At 59.4% G+C, this 13,511-nt stretch overlaps 1 protein-coding gene and 1 long non-coding RNA gene across 3 annotated transcripts; one reads left to right on the top strand and one right to left on the bottom strand.

Annotated features, from left to right (window-relative positions):
• Nucleotides 1-640: 640 nt before the first annotated feature.
• LOC131413071 (uncharacterized) lies at nt 641-8,931 on the top strand. Its single transcript, XR_009221892.1, has 3 exons — nt 641-850; nt 6,342-6,611; nt 8,063-8,931. It is a non-coding gene; the product is annotated as an uncharacterized LOC131413071 (long non-coding RNA).
• Nucleotides 2,116-12,299, bottom strand: TINAGL1 (tubulointerstitial nephritis antigen like 1). 2 transcript variants are annotated; one of them, XM_058553499.1, is made up of 12 exons: nt 12,175-12,299; nt 11,299-11,616; nt 10,307-10,370; nt 6,252-6,344; nt 5,921-6,035; nt 4,677-4,800; nt 4,441-4,591; nt 4,119-4,308; nt 3,964-4,009; nt 3,598-3,721; nt 2,746-2,791; nt 2,116-2,654 (listed from the first exon to the last, which is right to left on the bottom strand). In XM_058553499.1, the coding sequence occupies exons 2-12, from the start codon at nt 11,606-11,608 to the stop codon at nt 2,514-2,516; spliced, it is 1,404 nt and encodes a 467-aa protein (XP_058409482.1). In that variant the 5' UTR covers nt 11,609-11,616; nt 12,175-12,299; the 3' UTR covers nt 2,116-2,513. The 2 variants fall into 2 exon arrangements, with proteins under 2 accessions (XP_058409482.1, XP_058409481.1); XM_058553498.1 differs by having other exon boundaries at nt 11,299-11,707; nt 12,175-12,235.
• Nucleotides 12,300-13,511: the final 1,212 nt, after the last annotated feature.

Genomic DNA, 13,511 nt, shown 5'->3' with positions numbered 1-13,511 from the left:
CCACTTAAAATGATTACAGCTGTTACCCTTTAGTGGGCCCTTAATAAGTTCCAAGCGTGGTGCTAACTGCTTAGCATGCTTTGTCTTACTTAATCCTCCCAACAGCTCCAGGAGGTGAGTACTATTATCCCCATTAAAGATAGAAAAACAGAGGCTCTGAGAGGTGAGGATTATGGAGCCAGTGTGGAACAAACAGGGCAGGGGTTTGTGTAAGGACACATGCCCTTGGCCCAGAGAGAGGAAGGGACTAGCCTCAGGACACACAGCAAGGAGCTGGAGTGCCAGGAGTTCTTTGTGGACCGCCGCAAGAGCAGTAATCTGGTTGGGCGCCCTTGAGGTTTGCCTCGCTCTTTATAACAACACGTTCATTACCCACATCAGAGAACCAGGGTGGCTGATGGAGGTTACTGCGGCGCCCGCTAAGCCCTCACCAGCCCCACCCGCACCCTCTCCCACTCCAGGGTTCCCTGGCCCAGGAACAGGGCTAAGGAAGGGCTGGGCGCTGGCCCCGCCCCCGTTCCCCTCCCTTCCCCACCCCCCTTTGCTTCCGTCAAAGGTCCTCGTAGAAAATTCCAGCCTCGCCCGGCTGAGCGGCCCCCGGACGGGGTTTTTTCCAGCCGGGTGGGAGCAGCTGGGCGCGTCCCGGCGGCGGAGGCCCCGGAGCGGGTGGTGAGCGCACAGCCCCCGCCGCCCCTGCTCGGGGCTCCGGCCCATCGTTGTCCCCAGGGCCCCCGCCGGCCTTGGCTCCTAGGGGACGGGCGGGCCTTCCGAGGGAGCCGGCTCGGGACGTCCTGGCAAACAGGAAGCGAGACAAAGGCGGCCGATTATCAAGCCCCCACATTCCTTTCAGGTGATGCCCGTGCGGCCTGGGGGACGCGGCTGGCCTTGAAGGGCTGCCCGCCTGGAGGAGGACCTCTGAGCCGCCTCCCGTCTGTGACTCGGGCTACCCCTGCCTTCCGGTCAGCTGGGGGTGGGGGAGAGGAGGATTCCTGCCATGGGAGCCCCCTCCCCAGACACAGCCTCCCTGGGCTCCTGGAAAGGAAGGGGCGGAGGGGCTGGGGTGGAATCTTGGGAGAGAAGCAGAGGGGAAAGAACAGGTCATAGTCACTCAACCATCCCATAACTGTAATGCACCTTATACCAGGGCACGGGTATGGCTACCAGGGCCCACTAATGAACCAGACCCAGTCCTTGCCCTCAAGGAACTTCCAGCATAACGGGAGGAGGTAGGGAGACACCCAGATGAGTGAAATAGTGGGCGAAAGGGCGAGGTGCTGATGAGTTCAGGGAGAGCGTGTCTGAGCCATGCTAGGTGGGGCTGGGGCGGTTTGGGGAAGCATGGGTCCCTTGCACAGCCCCTGGAGCACGCGTAACTCTCCACAGGGCTGTCTGAGTGAAGGAACCCTGGAGTTAGCTTTGAAATAGCAGTGGGACAAGGGATGGGTGGAACAGAAGGGCATCGAGACTGGGGGAACAGCATGTGCAAATATCCAATGGTCTGCACATATACTGGACATTTAAGGAGCAGTGAGAACTCTGGAGTTGCCTGGTCACTGGGTGCAGAGGCTTGTGAGGCAGCTGGTGGGGTGGGTTTTGATGGCCTTGAAAGCCAGACTGAGGCCTGGGCTTATTTTGCTGGCACTGAGAGCCTGGGGAGGTGGGATAGGGAGAGGGTCAGACAGGCAGGCCCAGCCTGGGCCACGGGCAGGAAAAGGAGAAGGGGGACCCCTTCGCCTGGGTGGCTTGGAGAGGCTGATCTGTGGAGACAGAGGCTCCAGCTTCTGTGGGGCTGTGCCCCCCTTGCCTGCTGGGCACTGGCGCCAGTTCTGCTGATTGGTGGCTTGGGCTACCCCCTCAGGCGGTGCTGACTCAGCGTCTGAAAGGTGGTTCCCATGGGCCCACGCACGGCTCCCTGGGAGCTAAAGGCCATGCCATCCGTGCCCCACCTCCAAGTGGGTCGGTGGCCAGGGCCACTGACAGTTAGGGCTGAATGGCGGATGAGATTTCTAGTCCACCCACCCTTGCCAACCAGCAAGGCCCCGGGCGGTCCTTTCTGCTGTCTTCCCATATGCCACCCCAACTCTGGCCTGGCTTTCCACTCCCAGAGGTTCCATGATAGTTATCAATACGTTCTTTTTATTTTAAAACAGTGAAAAGAAAAATAAATATCTTTGAAGAATAAGAGTACAGGGGTGGGGTAGTGGGGCTGGAGACTTGGGGTGTCCTGGCTTCGGTGGTCTTGCGCGGGGGTGCCGGGGGCCTGGGATCTGCAGGCCCGCTCCTCCCAGGCCAGGCCCTGCCCCGTCCCCGCTGGGAGGTCTGGGGGCTCCGCCACCCCGCCCGCCCACGGCTCCCAGGCCGGGCGCTGCGTCAGCGGAACCCGCGCGGGGATTAGACCCGTGGCGCCCGCCTGCGCCCCGAGCTCCGAGCTCCGTCGGGCAGGCGGGCGGGGCGGGGGGCGCCGCCCCACAGGGGGCTCTTCCGTCTGCCGGCCCGGTGTGGTGCCCGCAGTCTCAGTGGTGACCCATGTCCTCCATGCCCACGCGGCCCCAGACGCCCAGCACGAAGCTCTCGATGTCGCACTCGTTGGCGCCGCGCACGATGCGGAAGTGGCCCCTCTCGCCCCAGGCTGGGCCCCACGAGTTGGCGGCGCTCTGGGAATGAGGAGGGGCCGTGACGGGGGGAATGGGAGTAAGGGGAGGAGGAGGGGAGGGCCGGGGAAGGGCACGCGGCGGAGGGACTCACCCAGTATTTGAGCGTCCTTCCATCTGGCAGCGTCTCCTCTCCCCACCTGCGGGGCAGAGCCGGGAGGGGAAGGGCGCTGCTTCTAACTGCTTCCAGGGGCTGGAACCCCGGGGGTCCTTCCCTATCCAGGCCCCTGTTGCCTTTGGTGACAGTGGGTACAGCCGTAGGACCTGGGCAGGTCTCTGTCCCTCTCTGCACCTCCTGCAGTCTCCACATCTCTAAGTCTGTGTGCCCGCGCCCAGTGTGGGGGAAGGCACCAAAGGGCTAGCTGGAGGGCATGCAGAAAAGGAGGGACCCTGGGACTTCTCCCTCCAGGGACCCACACTCAGGGGCCAGTTCTGTGGAAACTCACACATCTGCCTGCCCTCCCTCCTCACTTGGGGAGCCAGGGACGGGTGGGTACCAGGGACCAGAAGGAAGAGACTCAGAGAATGTGGGTACCTTAGAGCCCCAAACTCTCGCTGCAAAGTATATTTCATTGGTTGGACCATTGAAATCAGTGACTCTAACATCTCCCGTTATATCAGGTGGGGAAACTGAGGGCTGTGGAGTAAGTCAGGCAGAGTTGGGACAGGTGCTGAGATGGGGTGAGGTTGAGCAACTCTTGAATCCTTGTCTGTATTTCATTGGGGCTATTTTATCCCAGTGTGTAAGAAAAGAACAGTTCCTAGAACACCTTAAAAGGCCCCTAACTCTCCATATGACGCAGGGCAAGTCCTTCCTCTTTTTGAGGCTCGGTTTCCTCCTCTTTGAAGTGGGGCTTTGCAGAGATGGTAAGGATACAAGGCAGGCTCAGAGCCCCCAGGGCAAGCGCTGCTGCCCCCAACCCCCTCTGCCCAGCAAGCCCCTCACCCTGTGATCTTGACCGAGTGGGTCCCATGCCGGCGGTATCGCTCCGGCCTCCCATGGCTCACGGGTGTGTGGCTGTAGATGCCGCCCTGGTACAGGAAGAAGTCCTCGTGCACCTCCATGAGGGCTGTGGGCAGAGGTCACAGTAGGGCCAGCTGAGCCCATTAGCACAGGCACTGATGCCTGAGTCTGAGATGCATGCCCAGGCCCCAGGGCACGCATCCCCTCTCAGTACCAAGACTCGAAGTCCCTTCTCCAGATGCTGCTCGTGGTCCCCCACTCCTGGCCCCAGTGGACTTGTTGCTCAATGCCATACAGATAAGCAGGCACAAACTTCTGGAAGCAGGGGGCAGGATGAGGGGCATTTACCTTGGACAGGGCCATTCTCTATCAGCTCCTTCATGATCTCCTTCTCCTGGAGAGGAGTGGGTGGGGAGGAGAGGATCCATCAGGGGTGAGGATCCAGCCTTTGGCTAACCTCCCAGCTCTCCTGCCTCTAGCCCCTCACCCAAATGCAGACTTACACTGGAGCCGAGGCGGTAGGCAGGAGTGACCTGGTAGATGTCATTGGCATGGACATGGCTATTGGGGCAGTGGGCAGTGGCCTGGCGCTTGCCCCGACCCATGGCCCGACTATGCATCATGCAGCGGGGTGCGGGGGCAGCCTCGTCCCGCTCACGGCCCAAGAATGGGTAGCAGTGGTCAGACACAACCCTGGAGGGGCGGCAGGAGGGAGCAAGGGCAGAGTGAGCATGGCGCAGCATGGGCCAGGCCCCTCCTGCAGGGTGCCTTCTGAAGGCCCCCATCTCGTGCCTTCTTCCCTGCCCGCCTCCCCCTGCTGCTCACCCTCTACGTCGCAGGAACCACCAGGCACCGTCGAGACGCCCACCGCGGCAGCCGTGCTGGTTGTGCGTGTCACAAGACAGCAGGTTCTGGGGTGACAGGACAGGTTTCATGTGCCCCAGGGAATGGATTGAGACGCGATCGGATGCCACGGCTAGTGGGGAAGGCAGAGGGGCTGTCAGGGGGCTCAGGCCTCGGCCCTCCTTTCCCACCACGCCAGCCCCTGCCCTTGGACAGACCTGCCGTGGAGAAGGCCCAGGAGCCTGCACAGTTGCCCTGGTCCAGAGGCTCATGAATCAGGTTGGGCCACTTCTCAGAGGCCTCGAAGGCTGTGGGCAGCACCTCCCCTGGGCCCAGCACTGTCTGCAAGGCAAAGGTCACTCTGTCTGCCTCCTGCCTCTGGCCCGGCCTGACGCTAAGGAGCCTATTGGCATTGGAGGGCTACCAAGAGTCCAGGGCCTTCTGCAGTTTGATCTTGAGCCCTCCTGCTGCTGAGAGATTCCAGCAAGCTCCATGCTGACTCAAGTGGAAGACCCAAGCACCATTTAGTGCCTCCCTAGTGTCAGGTAGGGGGTGACTAGTCCTGTTTTACAGATGGGGCAACTGAGGCCAGGATCAGGGAAGTGGCCAGGCCACGGTCACCCCGCTTTCCATCCTCAACCCGTGCCTCATTCCTGCTCTGCGCCTTCTGATCTGTCACATCCTTCTTCCCACCAGGACCTTGGGCTTCAGGCCCCAAAGGGCAGGGGAGGGAAGAAGCAGGAAGGTCCCATGACCAGGCAGGCAGCCAAGGTAAACAGCAGGAGGCAGAAAATAGCAGAGGCCCAGGGGAGTAAGGGCAGGGGCAGGCTCTGGTCACCCTAGCCTTAAGCTGAAGTCCCTCTGCAGGGAGGGCCACTCTGGCCAGCAACTGCCTCCTCCCTGCCCATACTGATGCATGGAGCCTCCAGCGTGGGCCCCAGCCCCGTCCCGCTGAAGCTTCCCTTCCTTACCCTTTGACTGTTCCGGGCCTCGTTTCCATTTCTCCCCCTAGAGGCTCCCCCTAGTGGGAAGGGAGAAGCCCCCTCCTCCCTCGGGGTTCCACTGAGTCCGCATTTGTTTCCGAGAATTGCTGCTCTCTGGCCAGGGCTGGAGGAGTATCTGTCCCTCCCTTCCCAAAATACCAAGGTGACCTCCCGGCCCCGTGGGCCCTGACCCAGCCATACTCGGTCCAACAGCATTTTTCCCAGGCTGTGGAGGCCAGGGAGGGACTGATGCCGGGACCGCAAGACTCAGCATCGGAGCATCTGTTTTTCCCGTGCAGCACATCTTGTTATAGGCAGGAACCAAAGGCCCAGAGAAGGGGAGTGACTTGCCCAGGGACACACAGCCTGATGGTGGGGGATAGGCCCAGGCCCTTGGAGGAACAGGGCACAGGGTGCCAGGGTCCCTGGGGCCCTAGGCCGTGGGGAGATGGCGGGATTGTGGGCAAGGATGGACTTACGTGAATCTCGTTCATGTTGGTGACGGAAGAAGATGGGCGGATGGTGCCCAGGCGGTAGCGAATGCCCTCATCCAGGGTCATGCCCCAGAAGGCACTGTGGTTCCCCGCCCGCCACCTGAAAGAGAGGGGATGGGAGTCACAGACTTGCTAAGCTTGGGGGTCCTGGAGGTACACGCATGTGGGTGGGAGAGACACATCCTGGCTAGGAGTACACATGAATAAGACTAGAGTGTGGGTGTGCCTGGCAGGGCATGCATCTTGGGCAGAATGCATGTGTGTTATACGTGCTTGCGCCTGTGTGCCCACTGGGGGCATTGCCAGGGCCTCTCACCCGTAGTTGCCCCGGTTGATGGCGTTGATCATGTCTTGGTCCACCAGGCATGGCTCCTGGTCACACTCCCACTGCCCTTTCTCCTGGCAGGTGCTGGGACAACAGGAGGGAAGGAAGAGGTGAGGAGAGGCTGGCACCCTCTGAAGGGAGGAGGCCTCAGAGGTCAACACGGGCCTGAGATTCTGCACGAGTGTCTATGGGAAGACCCCTAGATGATCCCCTCCGGCCTGGAGGCTTTAAATGTCAACTTCAAGTTCACGAGTCTCAAGTTTATATCTGCTGCCTGGATCTCTCCCTAAACTCCAGATTCAAGAATCTTGCTGCTACTCAGCATCAGCGCTGAGGGGTCTACCAACAGTGGTGGGTTGACACATCCCAGCCCGAATTCCTGATCTCCCTCCTTCCATGCCTGCTCCCCCTCCTTCCATGCCTGCTCCTCCCCCGGTCCTCAGAAAATGGCCACTCCATCCTTCCTGAAGCTCTGGCCAAAAGCCTGGGAGTCACCCCAGACTGTTTCTCTCACGTGCTCAGCCAGTTCATTGGCAAATCTTGTTGGCTCTCCCTTAAAAACACGTCCAGAATCCAAACCACGTCTCATTCTTTCCTGCAGCCACCGTGGTCCAATCACCTTTCACCAGGATCATGCTGCAGCCTCCTCACTGTTCTCCCCGATTCTGCCCTGCACCCCCTTTCAGTATGTTTTTAACACAGCTGCCAGAGTGATCCTGTTAAACCCAAGTCATATCATGTCATTCGTCTGCCCAAAACCCTCCATTGGCTTCCCGTCACAGAATAAGAGCCAAAGTCCTTACCGTGCTGACGGGCCCTGCATGATCTGCCCTTCGGTCCCCTCTCTGACCTCCTCCTCCTAGTCCTGCTTCCTGAGGCCCCAGCCAGGCTGGCCCCCTGACTGTTCACATCGGCCGTGCTCCTGCCCCAGGGCCTTTGAGCTGCTCTTCCTCCATCACCCCTGTGGCTCACACTCTTGTCTTCCAAGTCTTTATTCAAATGTCACCTTCTCAGGGAGGCCTGCCCTGGCCACCCCACCTTCAACTTCAACATCCTCCAGCCTTCCTAGCCTGCTTCCCTGTTTTATTTTATTTTATTTTTTATTTTATTTTTTTGTGAGGAAGATTAGTCCTGAGCTAACATCCGATGCCGATCCTCCTCTTTTTAGCTGAGGAAGGTTGGCCCTGGGCTGACATCTGTGCCCATCTTCGTCTACTTTATACGGGGCGCCGCCACAGCACGGCTTGACAAGCGGTGCGTCGGTGCGCGCCCGGGATCCGAACCTGTGAACTCAGGGCTGCCGCAGCAGAGCTGGAGCACTTAACCGCTACGCCACCGGGCTGGCCCCTCCCTGTTTTATTTTTCTCATTAGCATGTCATCACTATCTAACATACTATATATTTAGTTATTTATATTGTTTATAACTGTTTCCTCATAGACACTAAGGGACTTGAGGTCAGGTATTGTTTGGTATCTTTAGCGCCTAGAAAACGAAACCTAGGACACAGTAGGCACCCAGTAAATGTTTGTTGAATGACTGAATGAATGGAGGCAGTATAGAGAAGTGACTAAAAACATGGGTTCTGAAATTCAAATCCTGGGTTCCATCCTCGCTGACTAGTCACATGACCTCAGGTAAGTTATTTAAACTCCCCCTCAATGTTCTTGTTTGTAAAATGAGGATGATAATAGGACCACTTTCCAGGAATTAAATAGCAGGTCTTGTAAAGTATTTAGCACAGGGCCTGGCCCATCGTAAGTGTTCAAGATTTGTTATCTATTGTTATCGTTCTTGTTACAGGAACCCCAACCCCCCCCCCTTGAGTTTCAGACTCACGTCCAGCTGGCCTCCTGACATCTCTGAGTGTGCAAAAGGCAACTGAAACTGAAAATAGCCAAACTGCCTCCCCGCAGACCTGCTCCTCCCCGCTCTTCAACTCAGAAAATGGCACCTTCTCCACCCAGCTGTTCAAGCCAGAACTCCGAGTGGTCTGGGGTGCCCCGCCCCAACCATCAGCAGGTCCTGGGACGCACATCATGGAAGGCTCTGAACCGGTCTGCCTCCCACCCCTGCACTGCCACCACCCTACTCTGGTCCCTCGTCACTTCTCACCTGGACCCTGGCGATGGCTTCCTAACCGGGCTCTGGGCCTCTTCACCATCCCCACGCACACCTACCGTCCATTCCCTACCTACTCTGAAGGCAGAGACATCCTTGAAGAACGTAAGACTGTGTGCTCACTGAGTGGCTCCCCACGGCTCTCAGCACAAAGTACAAAATCCTCGGCACAGCTCATGAGACCCGTGGGCGGGGCCTCTCTCCCCATTTCGCAGCTCCAGCTGAGGTGAGCTCGGTCCCACCTCCCAGCCTGGGCCACTCGTCCCCTAGTCTATCCATCTCCCTGGTATCAGCATAAGTGTCTCTTCCTGAGTGGCCTTCCCTTGCCCCCACCCCCCTCTAAACTGAGACCCCCACTGTTCTCTGTTTTCTCCTATCCCACCTCTAACAGGTTGTTAGACGAGTTTATTTGTGTGTGTGTGGTCCTTCATCATTGGACTGGAAGCCCCAGTGCAAGGATGGGGACTGTGTGGCGCGTTCTGGCTCCATCTCCTTGGCCCAGCACAGGGCCTGGCACATAGTAGGTCTTTAATAAATAGGTGTCAACCCAACAGTTGAATTCTATGAATTCTATGATGCTTTTACAAGCTCATAACTCTGCTATTACAAGATGCTAATCCGCCTGCTTCCAAGCCCGCCCAAGGCTCCCGCCTCCCATGTTGCCTTTTAAGGAGCTTCAAGGGAAGGCAAGACCCAGTATGGCTGGGCTCTCCAGCCCCAGGAGACTGCAGGGGTGGGGAGGCTCTCCTTGTCCTTTCCTTCCCCCTCTGACTCTCAGAGCATCCCTCAAGGGCTCACCCAGCCTGGAAGGCCCCCAGTCACTGCCCCACACTCTCACTTAGGCATGTGCAGTGCAGGGAACACAGCCACCCAGAGCTGGCCTGGGGGGGCAGTGGGTTGGTCAGTCCTTTTCTGCCACCTCCCCCTATGTCCCCAGGGCTGCCCAAGCAGGTCTGGACAGGGCTGGTGGCAGCAGGTCCCAGCATTCCAGAAGGGGCCTGGGTGGCCAGGCCCCAGGGACAGGAGTGGGAGAGAGTTAACCCCTCAGTGTCCAGAGGCATCCTATCAGGACCGGCAGAATCATGCAGGCGTACCCCATCTTTCTGAACATGCACACACAGTTCGCACACACTCACACCACACACCTGCACACACATCCTCTCACCCAGACACATGCTGAAACACAGGAGTCCTCACTTTCACTGTGACCCGGGCACCCCTGACGCCAGCGAGGCAATGGAAACAGCTTGTGCGTAATGCATTCCAAAACGTTCCCTCCTCCCCAGGGCCTCTCAGTCCCAGGCAAGGAGGCATGGGGTGGAGTGGGTGCAGGGCCTCCTCCTCTGAGTCCAGGGGTCCCCATCATCTCCATTCAGGCATTCAAGGCTTCCTACCTAACCCTTCTCCACTTCCCATCTCAGGCCTCAGATTAGAGTAGGGGGCACCCCGACCCCTTCAGCTTGCTGGTGGGGAGGGGTCAGAGAGGGGGAGGGCCACATTCCAGGAAAGGTCTTACTACAGGCTGGCTGGCCTCCAGCTCAGCCATCCCTGACCCTCATCCGGTCCAGGGCAGCGGATGCTGCAGTCAGAGGTTTCCTTCCTGACGCCCCCTTCTCGGACTCTCCGGTGACATACAGAAAGGTCTGGAGGGGCAGTAGCCCAACCCAAGCCAAGAGGGGCAGGGAAGGACTCCCAGGTCAGGGCGGCACCTGGGGCCAGGCATCCATGGTTGACCACTCCTGGGGAATGTTGTTATTTAAGTTTACATGGTTAGTGTGAAAATTCCCATATAACAGATGAGAAAACTGAGGCTCATAGAAGAGAAAGGACTTGCCCCAGCAAGTGAGTGACACGGATGGGATCTGAACCAAGTCTGTTGGCCACAAAGCCCACAAGACAAGCCTCCTCCAAGCCCCAAACACTCACCAACGGTTACAGTTGTCCCAGTAGGTTCCCAAGACTGGATAGACGCGACCCCCGTGGACACATCCTGGTGGGAGGGAAGAGGAGACGAGAAGTGGAACCGAGACCAGAGACGATGGGCTGAGATGGCCAGGTCCTCAGAGGCCAGGTGCCCTGAGTTCTCCCAAACATGCACACCCACACACACACTGATCCCAGCCCTCACTGAAACTAAAGCCAAACTATAAGACATCTGCAGGGTCACACACCAACTGCTACTTGGGAAGTTCTTCAGTGACTCTAACTTGGATCCCTCTTGCTTCACTTCGATGCCAACCACAACATCCCTTGGATCCTTTGCCATTTAAGTGGGTTGGGGCTTGGAGATGGGGAGTGGGAGGGGCATGGGGAAGCTGAGGCCCAGAGAAGGTAAGTGACTCCCCTAAGATAACACAGCACTTTGGGATGACAACCCAGGTATGCAGTCTCACGCCCAGAGCCCCATGGGATTGTGGGAAGGAATTCACGTGATTCTCCAACTGGGCAGGGGCAAGTGCAGGGGAAAGGATGGCGGTGAGGACTGAACAGATTTGACCCACCTCCCAGGTGTGACCAGCCCTCTCAGGGGTAGAGACTCCTGAGCAAAGGCAGAGGAATGGTTAAGATGACCCTGACCAACCCCTGTGCTTTATCAGCCCGCGGGTGAGTCAGCAGGCCGGGCCAGCACCTTCCACGTCCGGAATGGAGGCAGGACTGGGAGAAAGGGCAAGAGGCTGCCCTTCTCCTGGGCCACTTTACAATCCCACTGACCAAGGATCTTCTCTCTTTCAGTTTTGCTGGAGAGATTCAAGTTAGACCACAGCAGGGACTTCCCAGAAGTGCAGAGAGTGGGGCGGGGTCTCTCCCAGATTCTACAAAGCCCCCCTTGGAAATGTCACTGCATCAGCCTTGCTCCTGAGCCTTGCTGAGTTTGGGGTTGACAAAGTGACCCACCCTCCTGGCCGTCTGGTGCCCACCTTGGATGGGGGGAAAGGGGGGTGGCACCCCGAGGCAGAAGTCCCAGAAGTCAGGGCAGCAGTCGGAGACGGTGCGGTTGCAGAAGAGGTCACAGTAACAGGTAGCGCCCAGGTAGGGCAGGGCGCAGTCGTCGGCGCGGCCGCGGCAGCACAGGTCCTGCTCCTGGCAGTACCGGCCACCCGCGTCCCGGATGCCCCGCAGGTGCAGAGCCGGTGCTAGCTCCCGGCGCCCACGACCCCGCCGGGCACCCAGGGCCAACTCGCCAGCCAGCAGCAGCAACAGCAGCAGCCCCAGTGGACATCGCCACATGGTGCCTCCTGGGCCCAGGGAGGGCAGAGGTCAGGGGTCAGAGGTGGTGGGCAGCAGAGACTCCCTGGCACCCCGGGGACTGATCTCGGCTTCCTGGGGCTGCGAGTTCAAGAGGGTTCAGCAGGGTCAGAGACTCTGATTCCTGCGTCCCCAGGCAGGACATGGGCAGAGGAGCCACAGTTTACGTGGCCCGGCTTACAGGGGAAAGGGACTGGGTAAGAAATGAAGCCCCTCCCTGACCTGCCTGGGGACCTTCAAAGACAGGAGATGGGGACTGTGGCACTCTCGGTGCCCCCCACTCCATACCCATATTGGGGACCTCTCCTATCCTGGGTCCCTCTGCCCCGCCCTCAGTTTCCATTCCTGACAGGGGTCCTTAACTTCATCACCTCGTGGGCCCCCTCTCTTCTGTTCCTCTCTGTGTCCCTCTGTCCCCCTCCACTCTCCCTCTCTGCCATCTGTCTTGGTCCCTCTGTCTGCTTCCCCCTCCCCCCGGCCACCGCCCCCCCCACCCCCAATTCCTTCTGTCTACACTCTCTACCCCCTGAGCAGGGGAGCGTCCCTACCTGAGGAGGGGTGTGGGCTGGGCCCACGCAGGCTGCCCCGCGTGCCTCCGCCTCCTGGGTCCTGCGCCGCCGGACACTCAAAGTCAAGCGAGGAGCGCGGGGCGGGACGGCTTTTTGTACCGCCCCGCCCGCCTCGCCGCCCCGGCCGGGCTGCGGGAGGGAGGGGCCCCGGCTCGTTTGCACCTGGGGTAGCCCCGTAACTCCGAAGCTGGGACTTGTGAGGGTGGACGGTGAGCACGTGATTGTCCTCCTAGGTCTCCAGTGGAAGCTATTCCCTTAGGGGGTGGAATTCCAACCTAAGCAGAAAGGATTGCTGTCTGACACCCGTAAGGACTGCCCAATGGGCCTCACCGTGGAGCTGAGGGTCTCGCGTGGAGAAGGGGAGACAGAGGACAGCCGAGCTCCGAGTTTTGGACCTAAGTTTGGGAAATTATGGCGAGAGTGTGGGCAGCAGAAATCCTTAAGCCCCCCTCTGACCCCTCAGTAACAAAACCAGCCATGCACATCCCTCTTCCCTGTGCCCCCCAGGCTTGGAGGGCTTGGAGCTGCCCCAAGCCGCCTCGGTTCCCAGGAATGATTGGAATCTGGAGAAGATGCTTTAGGACCCTGTAGACTCCTTATCCTCCAGAGATTGCTCATCCTCCCCAGCGGGTGGGGTGGGTGTGGTGTGGGGGCTGCCTCCCTGCCCTGTGACCCCTCTTTGGGTCTGCCTTCCCCAGTCTGCCTGGGCACCTTGCCAAGCACTGCCCCCTCTATCAACCCCCAGGGGCATCCTGCTTGGCACCTGTCCCCCTCCAGGGCCCAATGGCAAGAGCTCTGCCAGCTGGCGCCCCCTGCAGAGCCCCCCTTGCCTGCCTGGGGCATAAACCCTTCCTTTGCCTGGGCTGGCCTGGGCCCCAAACAATGGGGCTTCTGTCCCGCCAAGCCTGCCGTCACCTTTTACCTCCTGATTGCGCAATCCCCGCTACTCCAACAGGTTGGGCCCAGGCCAGAGGGCTCTAAGTGCAGGGAGGATGAAAAAGACCACACCTGGACAGGTTCCTCCCATCCCCAGGCCTGAGCCTCACACACCAGCCCCGGGTGGGGGAGCATCAAGCATCGGGGATCCCCTTTGCCCTCTCTCTGACCTCCCCACACCCCTCCCCCAGCCCAGGGGTAGCCTCAGCTGGCCAGCCCCTGGAGGAGGGGAGGGACCAGGACAAATGGGCATCTGTGACTGGGTCACCCCCTGCCAGGGGGCACTGGGCAGTGAGTCACCAAGGGGATCCTGCGCTGGTGAGGGGGTGGGAGGATGAGGGAATAATGTCCTGGGGCCCCAGCATTGGCTCTGACACACC

The sequence above is a fragment of the Diceros bicornis genome, chromosome 13 (assembly GCF_020826845.1).
Source record: "Diceros bicornis minor isolate mBicDic1 chromosome 13, mDicBic1.mat.cur, whole genome shotgun sequence".
NCBI lineage: Eukaryota > Metazoa > Chordata > Mammalia > Perissodactyla > Rhinocerotidae > Diceros > Diceros bicornis.
Note: the sequence above shows the minus strand (reverse complement) of the source record. Positions and strands in the feature narration are given on the sequence as shown.